This window comes from Chiroxiphia lanceolata, chromosome 2, assembly GCF_009829145.1.
Source record: "Chiroxiphia lanceolata isolate bChiLan1 chromosome 2, bChiLan1.pri, whole genome shotgun sequence".
In the NCBI taxonomy this organism is placed as follows: domain Eukaryota; kingdom Metazoa; phylum Chordata; class Aves; order Passeriformes; family Pipridae; genus Chiroxiphia; species Chiroxiphia lanceolata.
In genome coordinates, this window is record NC_045638.1 from 8720835 (window position 1) to 8735306 (window position 14472).

The 14472-nt window shown below is 36.1% G+C and overlaps 1 protein-coding gene across 1 annotated transcript in view; it reads left to right on the plus strand.

Moving 5' to 3' along the window:
• RPGR (retinitis pigmentosa GTPase regulator) overlaps positions 1–14472 on the plus strand; it is a 53843-nt gene that overhangs the window by 17805 nt on the left and 21566 nt on the right. The window contains exons 7-11 of the mRNA XM_032678972.1: positions 3144–3302; positions 11141–11296; positions 11838–11962; positions 13030–13212; positions 14106–14271. Coding sequence (XP_032534863.1) covers positions 3144–3302; positions 11141–11296; positions 11838–11962; positions 13030–13212; positions 14106–14271 — 789 coding nt within the window. The remainder of the gene's footprint in view (positions 1–3143; positions 3303–11140; positions 11297–11837; positions 11963–13029; positions 13213–14105; positions 14272–14472) is intronic.

Sequence of the window (14472 nt, forward strand, 5' to 3'; positions counted from 1 at the left end):
ACTGGAGGAGATGGAGAGCAGGAAAAGCCAATGTATCTAAACCACTGCTCTGGTGTCTACAGCAGAATTAGATTTGAGGAGCCAGAAAGGAGCTGAATATATTCTTATATCTTCTAGCGTTTCCCCTGCCTGAATTCTTACTGTAATCAAGGTCAAGATAAATTCTCTTTGAAAAGATGTCTTTTCATAGAGACCTTTGCAGTTGCCATTAATTCCTTTCTTAATATATTTTGTCATTATTTCTAAGGACTGGTTGTAAAGACCATTCATCCCACAAACACTTCTGTACTCTGAATTTCAGTGTCTGAGATGGTTTTAACCAGTTTGGTTTTGAAAAAAATAGTTCTTTTCTTTTTCTTCCTTATTTATTCAAGGAATCATGGAGTGATCCAACTCTTTTGTCCACTGTCCTCATTTGCCACCAGCCAGGTCTCCTATCTGCTCTCATCTGCAGGATGCACATTCGCCTTTGGGAGACATTTTCCATTTGCTTGCCCATTTCCTTGACATGCTCCTGGGACCTAAAGTTTAGTGATACAGAAAATGTGCCACGTTATGGAAAGTTCAACACCTGAGAATGTGACTCATATGAGAGAAGAAAATTAAATAACCAGGTTCTGTTGTGAACATAATGTCCTTAAAATGCAGGTGTACTGCGCACAGTACATCATGTCCTTAGCATGCAGATTTACTGCACACATGCTGCACTCAAAATTTATCTGGGTTTGACTGGATTCTTTTTATGCTTGATTGCTATTCTTCATAGCTTTTAGACCACTATTTGCCTTAGAGGGATGTGTAATGCATTCAAAAATTGCTTTAGTAAATGGTTTTATCTTTGTTAGCTGGATTATTAAGTTGAAAAAATGTAATAAACTTTATTAGTTTGGGAAGTCAATGGAAGCTGGGCCATTTGAATCTCTAATCCTATTAATTAGATTGTGATTGGATTAATTTTTTCAGTGCAGTAGTGTTTAAAAAGAACTGCTGGTCTCTTCAAAGAGAACTGCATAAGTAGTTATCTCCCAAGCGCTTTTGGGGGTTTATCAACTCATTTCTAAAAATATAAGGCTGATCTAAGAGTATTAAAACAATATTCACCTTCCAAAAAATACAGGTTCTTTTTGTTGTTGGGTTTTTTTCCATTTTTTTCACTTAGAATCCCTAATAAAATCTCTTTGTCAGCAGAATGCTTTGGTTACAGAAAACCACACATTGCAGTTGTTTTTTTCTCTTTTTAATTGGGCTGCTGTTTTAGAACAGAAAATTGATGCTGCTGCAAATAACTGCAAAGTATCAGCTTGTTCAGAGTATTTCTGCACATAGATATAAGAAAAAAGATCAGAATTAAAACAGGAATTCAAACTGAACAGAAAAACTTAAACACAGTTTATTCTGATTCTTGAAGAACACAGACAGATTGAAATGACTGCAAAACAGCTCCTATAAAAAAACTGTAGAAGAATGTAAGAAAGCCTCAAGAAGAGACAACTGAGAGGGGACCTCATCAATGTCTATAAATAGCTAAAGGGGGGGTGTCAGAAGACGGACCAGGCTCTGCTCAGTGGTGCCCAGCAACAGGACAAGAGACAATGAGCAGAAACTGATGCCCAGGAAGTTCCACCTGAACATGAGGAAGAACTTCTTTACTGTGCAGTTACCAAGCAGTAGAACAGGTTGCCCAGAGAGGGTGTGGAGTTTCCCTCACTGGAGATATTTCAGAGCCATCTGGACACAATCCTGTGCCAAGTGCTCTGGGATGACCCTGCTTGAGCAGGGAGGTTGGAGCAGATGACCCACTGTGGTCCCTTCCAACCTTACCCATTCTATGGTTCTGTGATTCTGTGAAAGGTACTTCTCCACAGACACATGCAGGTAACCCAAGTGTTAGAATATTATTGGGCTAGTTTGTGTGTGCAGGAAAGAAAATGTCAGAATTATAGAAAAAAATAAGGACTACTGGGAGGATGAAGTTACACCTCTGATCATGAGAGTCAGGAAATACAGCTGCTATCCTGTTTCATTGCCTTGCTGAAGACAATGGATCTCTGAATAGATTGTGGGTGGCTATTCAATAGCCTGAGTCCCATCAAACCTTGTAGAAAGCTTGACATTGAATAAGTTCACATTAATCTCATTCCCTGAGTGCCTCCCTATGCAGTTAGAACATTCTGTAAAGGTAGTAAGTCCAGTTGCCAGCCTTAGTGGCCCAGAACCATGGTACTTGAAGAATCTTTTCTGTTGTGAGAGGCAGAAGTGATCTTGGAAAATATAGAAACCATATAAAACACTGTCCTAGTTTAACTCCAGCAACTAGGCACCACACATGCACTCACTCACTGTTCTCCACCAGCAGGATCAGGCAGAGAATCAGAAGAGTAAAAGTGAAAAAAAACCACTTGTGAGTTGAGATAAAGACAGTTTAACAGGTAAAACAATAGCGGTGTGTGCCAGCAAAGTAAACAAGGAATTCATTCACTTCTTCCCATGGGCAGGCAGGTGTTCAGCCATCCCCAGGACAGCAGGGCTCCATCACAGGTAACAGTGACTTGGGAAGACAAACACCATCATTCCATAAGTCCAGATTAGAAACAAGTTATTAAAACTTAATTCTGCTGGAGTTATTGCTATGGAACCACTGCCATATTTCTGTGGTTGGATATACAGTTCTTTTCTTACTGTCCAAACCACACACAGTGTCATGTCATTTACTGTGATTCTTCTTTCTTACAAGAAGATGGATTTTCCATCAAAATTCCATGCAAAATTATTTTTTGTTTCCATTCAAAATTATTTTCTGTTGTAATTCAGATTCTTACAAACAACTTCAGTTGACATAAATACTGGTTACAGAGGGAATTGTAACCTCTCAGAAGCAGGATGTGTATGGTTTTGGTTTTCTCTTGGCTACATTTCTTGCAGGCTCAATATTGTGATTCTGATCTTGGAGGGAGCTAAAACCTAGCACCTTCATGTCCCATCAAAGCAGAGTGCTTTGCACATCTGTTTGGGCATTATACAAGTATTTTCAATTATCCTGTAATGACTTTTCTGACAGTGATTTATGTCTGCAGCAGTCTTGACAACTCATCCTTGCTTCTGAGTGCACGCTGGAAACCATACCATGTTCCATATTTTCACAGGAGATGGTGAGCTCTATACTTTTGGAGAACCTGCAAATGGTAAACTGGGATTATTGCCTGAACAGCTGAAGAACAATAGAGTCCCACAGCCTGTACTGGGAATTATGGAAAAAGTTAATAAGGTTGCTTGTGGTGGAGAGCACACAGTGGTGCTGACAGGTATGTAATTTAACTGGCTTTTTTTTCAGCCCTATAACTTAGTCTTAAATTTAATTTACTTTAAAGAATTTGCTTCCCACTGAAATTGAGTGTAAATGGGATCCTGGTTGATACCACTGGTGACACCACTTGTGTTACCTTGCCTTTATCAAGCAAGTTGCCATGTAAATGTCCTTTTTATGACAGTATAAATGATGTATAGCGTTGTTTTACTTATAAGAAAATCCTATAAGAGCTCAAATGACCAAAAGGAGTGATTTTCCAGGGATGAGATTTGCACAGCGTGCTAAACCTGTTCAATTCCACACAGCTTGAGATTCCCAGCATCTGAAGGAATAGAAGGTTATTGATACTATCTTGGTTTTTTTTTCTTTTTTTTTTTTTGTAGTCTTAGCTCCAATAAATAGCACTTAGGAGAACTTTACCTAGTCTGAGGGCCTCTCAGAATTGTAATAAGCCAGCACCTCCTAGTGCAACACAGATGATTAATGCTTTTTTCCTCTGAGGAGCTTGAAAGTGGTATTGCAGTGAGGGGGGAAATTTTAGAGGAAAGGTTCCATTCTGTAGTAAATTGAAATTACCTTGAATATTTAGTAAAGTACTTAGGAAGTCACTTTTCAAGTAGCTTCAGTAAGTACTGGACGCCTAAGTGAATTAAATATCTCTTCTTGTGATACGGATTTTTCCTGTGCCTTTCAGAAGAATCTTTAGCACACATATAAAACTAGTATAGATATAGACATTTGACATATCATACAAGTTATGAAAATCAGCAAATACAACTGTTACATAATAGTTCACAGGGCCACATATATAGTACTTGGAAGATGGTGTATGTCACTGAACTGTTAAATAGTTGTCTGCCAGTAGTGACTCAGCTTTTCCAAGAGGTATGTGCAAAGCATTGCTGGCTCTTTATTTCCACAAGTTCTATCCTGAACTATAGTGGTAGAGAAGCAGGAAAGGTAAGTTTTACTTTGCCCACAGATGATTTGAAAAATATCAGCTTTGGCTTGTAATGAATATAATATCTGTAAGGCTGTATAGCCTGTAATTGTCCTCCTACCAAAATACAAAAGCTATAAAACCAAGTTGGATGTATAGTTATCAGTCCCTAAATCTGTATTCTGAAAAGCCTACATATTCTCTTGTCAATCTTGTGACATGCCTTTAAGATTATGTAACTAAAATTTCTAAAATATAAACTGAAAATCTAACTGAGGGAGATTGTGAGTATTATTATGTGGTACTGTACTGTAAGCCATTGGAGAGAGTAAAGGGTGGAAGTGAAATGCTGGGAAAGGCTGTGTGTAATGATTCAAGCTGAAGATTCTGGGTAGGATAAAATTCCTTTGGGAAAACTATGAAGAGGAAATAGCAGTAGCCAATCCAGGAAATAACGCAAATATATGTCTACATTTCAATGATTTTGTCTCTCATCTTCCACCAACATGCAGTCTTACTCTGGCAGTATTCTGTGTCATAAAATAAATTTCTTTACATAAAATCAGATTATCATTATTAGCAAAAGAATTACCATAAATTGGAGGCCAACAAATGTGTAAATCATAGCACTATTTTATGTATTATAAAATGAAGTTCTGCAGAAAGAATTTGATTATCATTATTGTTTGTTTTTTAACCATAAATCTGAGTTCAAACAATAGATATTTCATTCTAATGATATTTCATGTGATAAAAATTCATCATAACAAACAACTGTTACAGAGATTTAGTAGAAAGATGAAGACCTGGATGCCATCATCATTACAGTGAAATCTGTACAAGAGCTAGAACAAAGAGGCAAAATATAAAATGCCAAAAAACCAAAAGCAGTAGAAGAACATACCACAGTAAGGTATTTTCATATTAATACATAATAATATAAGCCAGTGTTTTAGTATGTAAGATTTAGTTGCTTATGGAAATAGATTTTGTTGTAGAAGGCAAATAAGGAATTCTGTGCTGGCTTAGCTGTCAGTTGATGGTCAAAGTGTTGAGTGCCAGAAGATCTAGCTGAGTCACTGAAAGAGGAAAACTGTACCCTCCAGCAAAATACATTTCCTAAAGATTAATAGTAGTTGTGATAAAAGTGAAAAGTCAGATAGTTGGTTTTTTAATGTGATTCAGCTGTTATTAAATAGGTTACAGCTGTGAACTTCTGCCTAGGACACTTTGAGTGAAATAGAGGATAGTGGAAATACTGTCTCGAGTGAAAAATACTTCGTCAGCAGTGTTAACATACAGAAATTTTTCTGTCTCAAAGCAAAATTTGGGAAAAAAATATGAAAAAGGATAGGTATGGACAATAATAATTTTGAAAGTGAGTATGACATACATAGATTATAGTTTTAGCACCAGAAACTTAACTTGAAATCACTCCTGAATTACATCTTGACATAAAGTGGTGTGACTACAAATTGAGAATTCTGATGATATATCTTTAAAGAGGAGCAGAAGCACTTATACCTGTTTTAAGCTCATTTTCATAGTTAATAAATCAGTACAATTTTGAAGAAATTCTTAACTTTATTTGTCATCTTCCATGAAAATAGGTGTTGCTTGGTTTAGGAATACAACATAACACAATAGTTGTGTTATGTTGTAACACAATAACACAATAACACAATAACACAATAGTGTTATGTCTCATCTTTTCAGGGTCTTTCCAGTTTTTAAGGATGTGGCATTTCACTCTAAAAAAATAAGAAGTGAGTGTCTGACTATTGAATATTCCCCTGCTTCCTCTATCTCATCTAACATAGCAAAAGGATAGGAGGAAGTGTCACGTGGAGATGCTGTTGCACGTCTTGGCTCATTTCTTGCCATCATTTCTACTTAGGGTTTATCAAATTAGAAGAAATCATAATCCAGTTATTTTGCAGACTACAAGGCAAGTTTCTTCCTGACTCTCATGTGTAATTAGTCTATTCCGAAGCACTTCATTTGATTTCTTTTTTATGACTTATCTATACTATTGGCAATTTTGTATGGTAAGAACCACTGGTATCTGGGTTATTAAATGAATCTACTGTTTGGAATCTCTCCAACAAGAATCAGAGTAAGTGGTAGAAAGTACATATTAAAGTAATTCCTTTTTTTTTTCCTCTGAAATTCCAAAATAGGAACCTCAATTATTTTTCCCAGAGAGCAAGAATTAAATTGTTGAGAGCAATTATTTGGAAAAAACCCCAACTTTTTAAAGATAAATTTTAGAAATATTGAATATGGCATTGGAAGCTATCTTCTTTACAAGCCTTAGTGTTACTTCTGCCTTTAATATTTGCAGTTGTTCTAGAGAAGCAACAGAACTGCAGTTAAAAATTCTAGCATGCAAAAGCTTTCTCTCCTTGAGGCAGCACAGACCTATGCATTTCATGGCAGTCAGTCAGCCAGTCCAAGAAGATCATATCCTCATCCCACAGGAGTTCTCTCAGAGACTGAAATAAATGCACCCACTACCCCAATGCTTGCAGCTGCTTCCTACTGAAAATGAAAGCTGTTGCTGTCATCACTCTCAAAAAAAATATGAGAGAGCAGCAATCACAATTTGTGTACTTTTTCAGTAAAATGTTTTAACAGGATAATAATAAATGTGAACCTAGACATTGGAGAAGAAGAAACAGATGATTTGGAGTGGCCTTAATATCTTCCAGTTTTTTTCAGGTGACAGCCGTTCCTCTGGGAATAATCTTGTCTACAGAAGGATATATTACTTCCATTCATTCTCTGAAAGGAGGGAAAGCAAAGATAGCTCTTCAAAGGAAAGAGTGAAGTAGTCCTTCGAGAATAGAATGTTTGGCACAACAATACAGCACATTAGTGCATTAGTATGTAAAATGTTGGATTTTTCATCTTCTGTCTCATGGTCTTTTAGAAAGAAAGCCATGACACCCGTTTGAAAGAGGATAAAAAGGATGAAAAAGCTCTACCTTTTCCTGACAGAACCCACTGTTCAAACCACGTAGGATTATCTAGATTTTTCAGACCATTCTTAAGTCTGTATATTATTTATACTGAAATCCCCAAATCTAATTACTAGCTCTGGTAATACTGAGTATTGTGTTGATAGATGATTTTTTGCAGTAACATTTTTCATTATAAGGTGTTTAAAAATAAAGCTACTGTAAGAGTGAATAGCCCATTGACATAATAGTTATAGTAGTGATAATAATAATAATGTTTGGAAATTAATCTGTGTGGAGAGGCCATCAAGATGATCAGAGGGATGGATCACCTCTCCTGTGAGGCAAGGCTGAGAGAATTGAAGTTGTTCAGCCTGGAAAAGAGAAGGCTTTGTGATGATCTAATTACAACCTTCCAGTACCTGAATGGAGCCCACAGGAAAGACAGAGAGGGACTATTTATAAGAGCATGTAGTGACAGGACAAGGGGGAATGGCTTCAAACTGAAAGAGCATAATTTATATTAGTTATGAGGAAGAAATTCTTCACTGTAAGGGTGGTGAGGCACTGGAACAAATTGCCCAGAGAAATTGTGGATGCCCCATCCCTGGAAGTGTTCAAGGCCAAGCTGGATGGGGCTTGGGACAACCTGGTCTAGTGGAAAGTGGGGTTAAAACTAGGTGATATTTAAGGTCCCTTCCAACTCAGGCCATTCTATGATTCCACAATTCCATGATTCTATGATATAAGCATACCTCTCTGCTCTTGTTTTAGTTCTGTGGGTTTTTAAACTTTGTCTGTAGCCTTAAATACATAGCAGGGAATACATAATTCTTAAAAACACTCTCAGAGCTCACACAGTTCTTTAAGCAAATGGCATGTTTTAAAAAAAAATTATGAAAGCTATATAGATTTTTGCCTAGGACTATTTTATTGGTAGTGCCAGTGATCACGGAGATTACAAAATATGCCTGCAAAGCTAGAAGTTAAGCAAATACAGGGAAATACCCCTGTTCTTCCGAAAAAGGAAATGTAGGAAGAAAAGGAGAAGCAGTCCCTGCACTTAGGTGCTGGAGATCACTTGGAAAAATGATGCCATTGGCTTCTGTGCAAGCTCTGAAACTGTTTCTCTTCATCTGTCAAGGACCCTCCTATCGGCTCTTGCTGTGGAGACAGCAATTCCTTCCTCAGGGCAGAGACAGCACTCGTGCTCTCTTCCTGCTGGGTGGTGTTTCTGTGTCAGAGCCTTCCTTGTGATTCCCAAATGCCCTGGAGGCATCTCTCATTCTCCTGTGGCCATATGTCCATCCTCTTCCGTTATACAACTCTGGTGCTGCCTTGACTGTTCCACAGGAAACTGTATCAGCAAAACCCCCCAAAACCTGACATGCTGAGCTGGGCATGGTCACCATATAACCAGGTGTGCAGCACAGTGCAGGAGGGGACTGAAGAAAGAAAATGAAGGGGGGATGAAATCTGCCCTTTCGCTCTATTACATTTTGTCTGTCTCATCCAAACATATCCTTACTAGGACTGAGGACTGTAAAGAGAAGTTAATATGATTCTCTTTGGGATTCATGCTGTAGGCAAATTTATTTACAAATCCAAATTCAGAATGGTGAAATTCACCACTGTCATTTTTTCACTAAGTGTGTGAGGTTGCTTTGCCATACACTTCTCTTTCCATATATTTTTAAGGACAGTTTGGAGGAAATACCTCACTTCTGCTAAATGAGGTTATTACTGAGGTTTGGCTTCACTGCTGCACCAGAGCAGTGAATTGCTTAAGAAAGGTGCAAAGTTTTTCTCTTCCTGTGCCCTGTTAATTGACTAAGAAGCAAGTTTAGGAGGAGCAACATTTAGATGCCCCTGATCTGTAAGAGCAGCAGAAGAAATTGTTCTTATAAAAGCGCTCCAGCCCGGCTTGGGATCACCCCTTTCTCCTCATTGTCAGAGAAAGAGAGAAAAGAAAATATTTCCTGCACTTTCACATTTGAGAATCTCTCCCACTAGACACAAATGCAGGACATTGCATGTTTCGTGCTAGGATTAAAGATATTGTGAAAAAAACCCTCCAACTTCACTCAAAGTAATTATGTTAATCAGATAAAGCCATATAATTTGGAAATTACAAGATCTGCCAGTTTCCAAAGAAATGTTAAGACAAATGCAATACTTCTAAGCAGAATTTATGGAATCAGCCATTCTGAGAAAGTAATTTGCTGAAATGAAGATGAGACTTCGGTTTGCTTAGAAAAAGCTCCTGTCTTTCACGAGTGGTTTTTTGATTCTGGTGCAGAAAGTCTAAATGTTACAGGAGATTTCTTGTTTTACTTTCTAAAGCTCCTGAGGTGGTGTTGCTTTCCTGCACTAGAATCTCCAGCAGAGGGAGCTTTATCATTACATTTAGTTAAAAAAAAAAAAAAAAAAAAAAAAGAGGTTTACTCAATATCTTTCATCTACAGTCTGGAAAAAAAGTGAGATCGTTGGGGTTTTTTTACAGTGGGAATTCATGACATCTTAATATGGCAGAGTTTTAAAGGAATAGAAAGGGCAAAGCCTTTCCTAGAAAGAACATTTCCATATGTAGTGTTACACTGTTTCATCAAGGTTCTTTTAAAATTGGAAAGTTTAGTATAAGGGTACTATGGTAGTGATTTGTAACCGGGTCTGTTCTCTGCTTTCTCTTTCCCTGACAGCAGGGAAAGATTAGTTTAAGGGAATGGTGACATGATTAGTTTTTAGTATTTCTCCAGTTTGTGGCTGCTGTGAGAATTGGATTGCACAGTGTAAGTTACTTTTGTGGCACTTAAAGTTATTTTGCTATTCCAGTGGCCACAAAGAAGTACTCAGAAAGCAAAGATTCTCTGTTGATTGGTGTTCCACACATTCCTCTCTTGCCTTTGAAAATGGTGGCATTTTTAATCTGATGGCATCTCTACAACCAAAGTGGGCATGTTCTGCACTGAATTCATAACAATGATGTAACAATATCTTTTGCTCCCAAGTTCTTTTTACTTAACACAGAATATTTTTTGTCCTTCCCAATCTTTCCCAGGTTTTCTTAATAATTTTTCAAGTACTTTAAATAATAGTTCTCTAGCTTTTCCTTCGTTGCCTACATGCAAAAGAAAAAGGAGCAGGGAACAAAATTCCAGGAAAAACTCTCGTTTTTCAAAAAAAACTTCTCTTTTCAAGTATGACCTCATCAAGATTTCCAAACTTCACAGTCTTCCCCTGTTGTGATGGAGTGCCAAGGATGGACACACCAAGAATCTTTATTGCTTTGGAGAAGCTTTTATTCTTTTTCCTGGCACAGACAGACCATTAAACAGACAAAATATAAATGTGGAAAGATGATTATTCTGTCACAAGATAACACAATTATAGTCTTCTCTGTGTTTAGTGCAGGGCTGATTTGGTAGCTGAACAGAATACTAAAACCTCTTTTGTTTCAGTCTCTTCTTACATACAAATTAGTATTGGTTTAAAGAGGTCTTGTCTATGAAATTTAGGATCATACAAGGTAAATGAAGGTAAAGAGAAATTAAGATGAGACTATTGCACTTGAAAATGCATGAATATGTAAATATTGTGGTCTTGAATTGATTGCAGTTTGTAAATTTCATTAATTTTTTTTAACTGGTACCTCATGTACCTGTGATCAGTGGGTTATTTTGCAGTTATGTTAGAAAATATATTGCATATTGAACCACTCAAAATTTTCTCTAAATATTTCCTTGTTTTCTTTATTTTGTTATATGTTGTTATTAACTGATAAATGTAATTGATTAGGGCTAGTGCATTTTTTTAATTGATTAAACATTGCTTTGTCAGTTGCCTTCCATTTGGCTAATAGAAAGCCATTTACTATATAAATATATACATGTATATTAGCATGGGTTTTTATTAACTTTGCCTGTACAATTTCAGAGACAGATGTCTATACTTTTGGACTTGGACAATATGGGCAGCTGGGCCATGGTACTTTTGTTTTTGAATCTTCAGTGCCGAAGTCTGTGAAACACTTGAAGAAGCATAAAATACGTAACGTTGCATGTGGGGAAAATCACACTGCTGTAATAGCAGGTATGTCAGTGCAAAAATCTGAAATGAACTTCCAGCAACTTGCTAGTGTACTGGAAAAGCTTCTGTTACAAAATGAGCAATAGCAGAAGACGTGTAAATGTACTGGTTCTGAAGGATACATGAACCAGTGAGGAAGCCAGATTTGATAGGAATTCCTGATTCACATCCGTGTTGTACATGACTCTGTGCCCTGTATCTCCTGGGGAATTATAGCCTCATAAGCATACCTTGCTTTAACAAATATTCTTGTTTAGAAGCCTTTGTTTTTCTATACTGTTTAAATCTTATTATTTTGTGTGAGTGGTTTTTTTTTTTTTTACAAATTGTCTAGACTAACTTGCATCTCAGACAGTCCTTTGTCTGAAAATATGCATATTTTTTAAAATCATATTCATCTGCTGAAATTCTAAAAATAATTGTTCAGGTTTTGGTTTTGGAAGAAAAATATTTCTTACTTTCATGGCCTGTTATTTTGTTTGCAATGGTTCTGTCCTGGTTTTGTATTGAATCTTGGTTATAACATCCTTTTTTCCACATACAGAGAATGGCCTCATGTTTACTTTTGGAGATGGACGACATGGCAAGCTGGGCTTTGGAGAAGAGAGTTTTACAAACCTGTTTGATCCCACTCTGTGTTATAATTTCTTGAAGTTCACAGTGCTTTTGGTAAAACTTTTGTTCATACTTCTCAGACACCTTTTTATGAAACACATTATTAATGAGAATTGAAATCTTATTATAGAATTATTTATTTCTTTAATATTTAATTACTTGACAACATAATTTGAAAGAAAAAGGAAATTATATATGCTTACCTGTTTAGAATTTCTTTAGTTTGAACTACACATATAGACTCTTTTTTAGGGTTTTATTCAGTAGTCTTGTGCTATAGTGATTTGGTCTATAGAGCTGTGGTAGACTATAAAATGAAATATTTATTATTCTTAGATTGTTGGAATAGGGGGAAATTGATATCTTTTGTGAAAACACCAGAGTGTTACCTTTTCAATTGAGGCAATTTTTTGTACAGTGGGATGTTTTTAAATATTTGAGGTTTTGCTTTTTAGAATCCAAATGGGATGAGAAAGCAGGAATACTCTTTCATTTTAAGGGAATTGTTTTTGTCTATTTTTTGAGGTGCAGAAGAAGTAAACGTCACAGAATTGTCAGCTTCAAAAATGCTAGCATAACTCAGGATTCAGCAAAATTTGGGACTAAAGTCTGTTTATCTTCTGTTTGTTTACTGGAAGTAGAGTTTAAGGAAGTCTAATCAGAAGTGAAGTTTTTAAACTTTTTAAAAAGTGGAACCACTGATCTTTATGTAATAATACTACATATATTGGAGAGATTATGATTTGCTTTACATTTTGTTGATTTTGTGATAAAAAAACTAGGTTTGTGTAACTGAAACTATCAGTATTGACCGCATTTGACTTATATCAAAATAATTAGCTCAAATCTCTTGAAAATCAGTGAAAATGTCTGTCTATTGTTCTGTTCAATACAAATATATTGTATTTAGCTAAGAAGAAGTGAAGATAGATCACTAGTCATTAATAAACATAATTAAGTACTTTTATTTTGCTGATGTAATTAGGAGCAAAATTTGAAGCAATTTGGTAGTCTTACCTCTAATACATTTTTCTTACAATCCCAGCCCCTTGAGATGATTATAAGAAAATGCCATCCTTGTATTGATACTTGAAATAATCAGACCCTTTTTTGAGCTGTAGGTTGCTTGTGGTGGTTGTCACATGCTGGTTTTTGCTGCTCCGAGACCTAAAGGATCTGAAGAAATAGTCTTAGAAGATTTATATGAGAATCCTTTGACTGCTACTATCCCTAAAATGAGTGGGGACTTTGTACTGGCAGACACCTTACAACTGTCAGCAGCACGAATGCGACGTCGGGAGAGGGTAAATCCAGAGCTGTTTAGAGCTACCATACTTCTTTTAGGAAACAAAATCACTTTTAAAGCTAAAAATCACAGCATATACCCAGCAGATAAATACATCTTCTGAAGATAAGTGTTTAAGTTTAATGTATGAAAAGAAAAATTAATATTTACTCTGATCCCAAAAGCTGATGGAGGAAAAAAAGAGGTATTGGTCAGATTTTCCTTGTTTATTTCTGGGAAAAAAAATCAAATTGGGTTTGCAAAATAGAGAACTTCTTCTGTTGCATTTTTAAAAGTATCTTATATTTTTAAATGGTGCCAAGAACCCAACTCTTTTGTTGTTCCCTCTGAGTCCTTGAATATATTAAACAAGTTCATCGTTATAAAATATATAAGGAGAACATTTCACAATCAGCTTAAAATATCCCTAAATCCTGTAGCTACTTAAAATAGTAGTTTTTTCACCTTTATCTCCACTAGGCATTCCATGTGATTTCTTTAAGTAGCATGATGAGTTGGATTATTTTACTTACCTCTCTGAAAACTAACTCTACCAAAACCTGCATTTATTTTGTAAAAATGTATTGATGTTGTGGGTTAAATATCTCAGTGTTATTTGAGAGAGTAGTTTTTCATTTTAAATAGAAATCTTAAATAGAAGTTCTTTTTGTCCTTTGTCTATATTTTAAGACTGCTTGAAATTATTGTGTAGAAACAATCTAAAAAATTCCTTCTATGTCCACTTTTTAGGACTATAAATAATTAAGATATTGAAGATAGTTTTTTCTGCTTTGTATAAAAGTTCAGCATAGTATCATCAACTAAAAGACAATACTGCTATTAAATATGAGAAATTGCTTACATTTTGTTCTTCTACCCTTATTCTCAGTATATTTTTTTGATCTTCTAAAGGAAAGGTCACCAGAACAGTTTATTCGAATGGCACGAACTCCGCCTCCACTGGGAGAAAGCTTCTTAAAATCTTCATTGCCTGTGACAAGCAACACTACCCCATTCAGTTTTTCTGCAACAAGTCTTCCTAAAGCTGAATCTGTGGCAGATGGAGACAGTGAAAAAGGTGAAGTGTCCCCACATCTTGCTGCTGTTTTCTGATAAGTATGGTTTAGCTCTCATCATTCGTAAATGATGCTCAGTTTGAATATGAAAGGAAGTTTAAGTTCAGTCTTACCTCAAGAGGGTCTGGCAGCATACAGAAAGCTGAGAAATGCAGACAAGAAATTGCCTCACACTGTTCATGTTTGGAAAACATGCTTAAAGG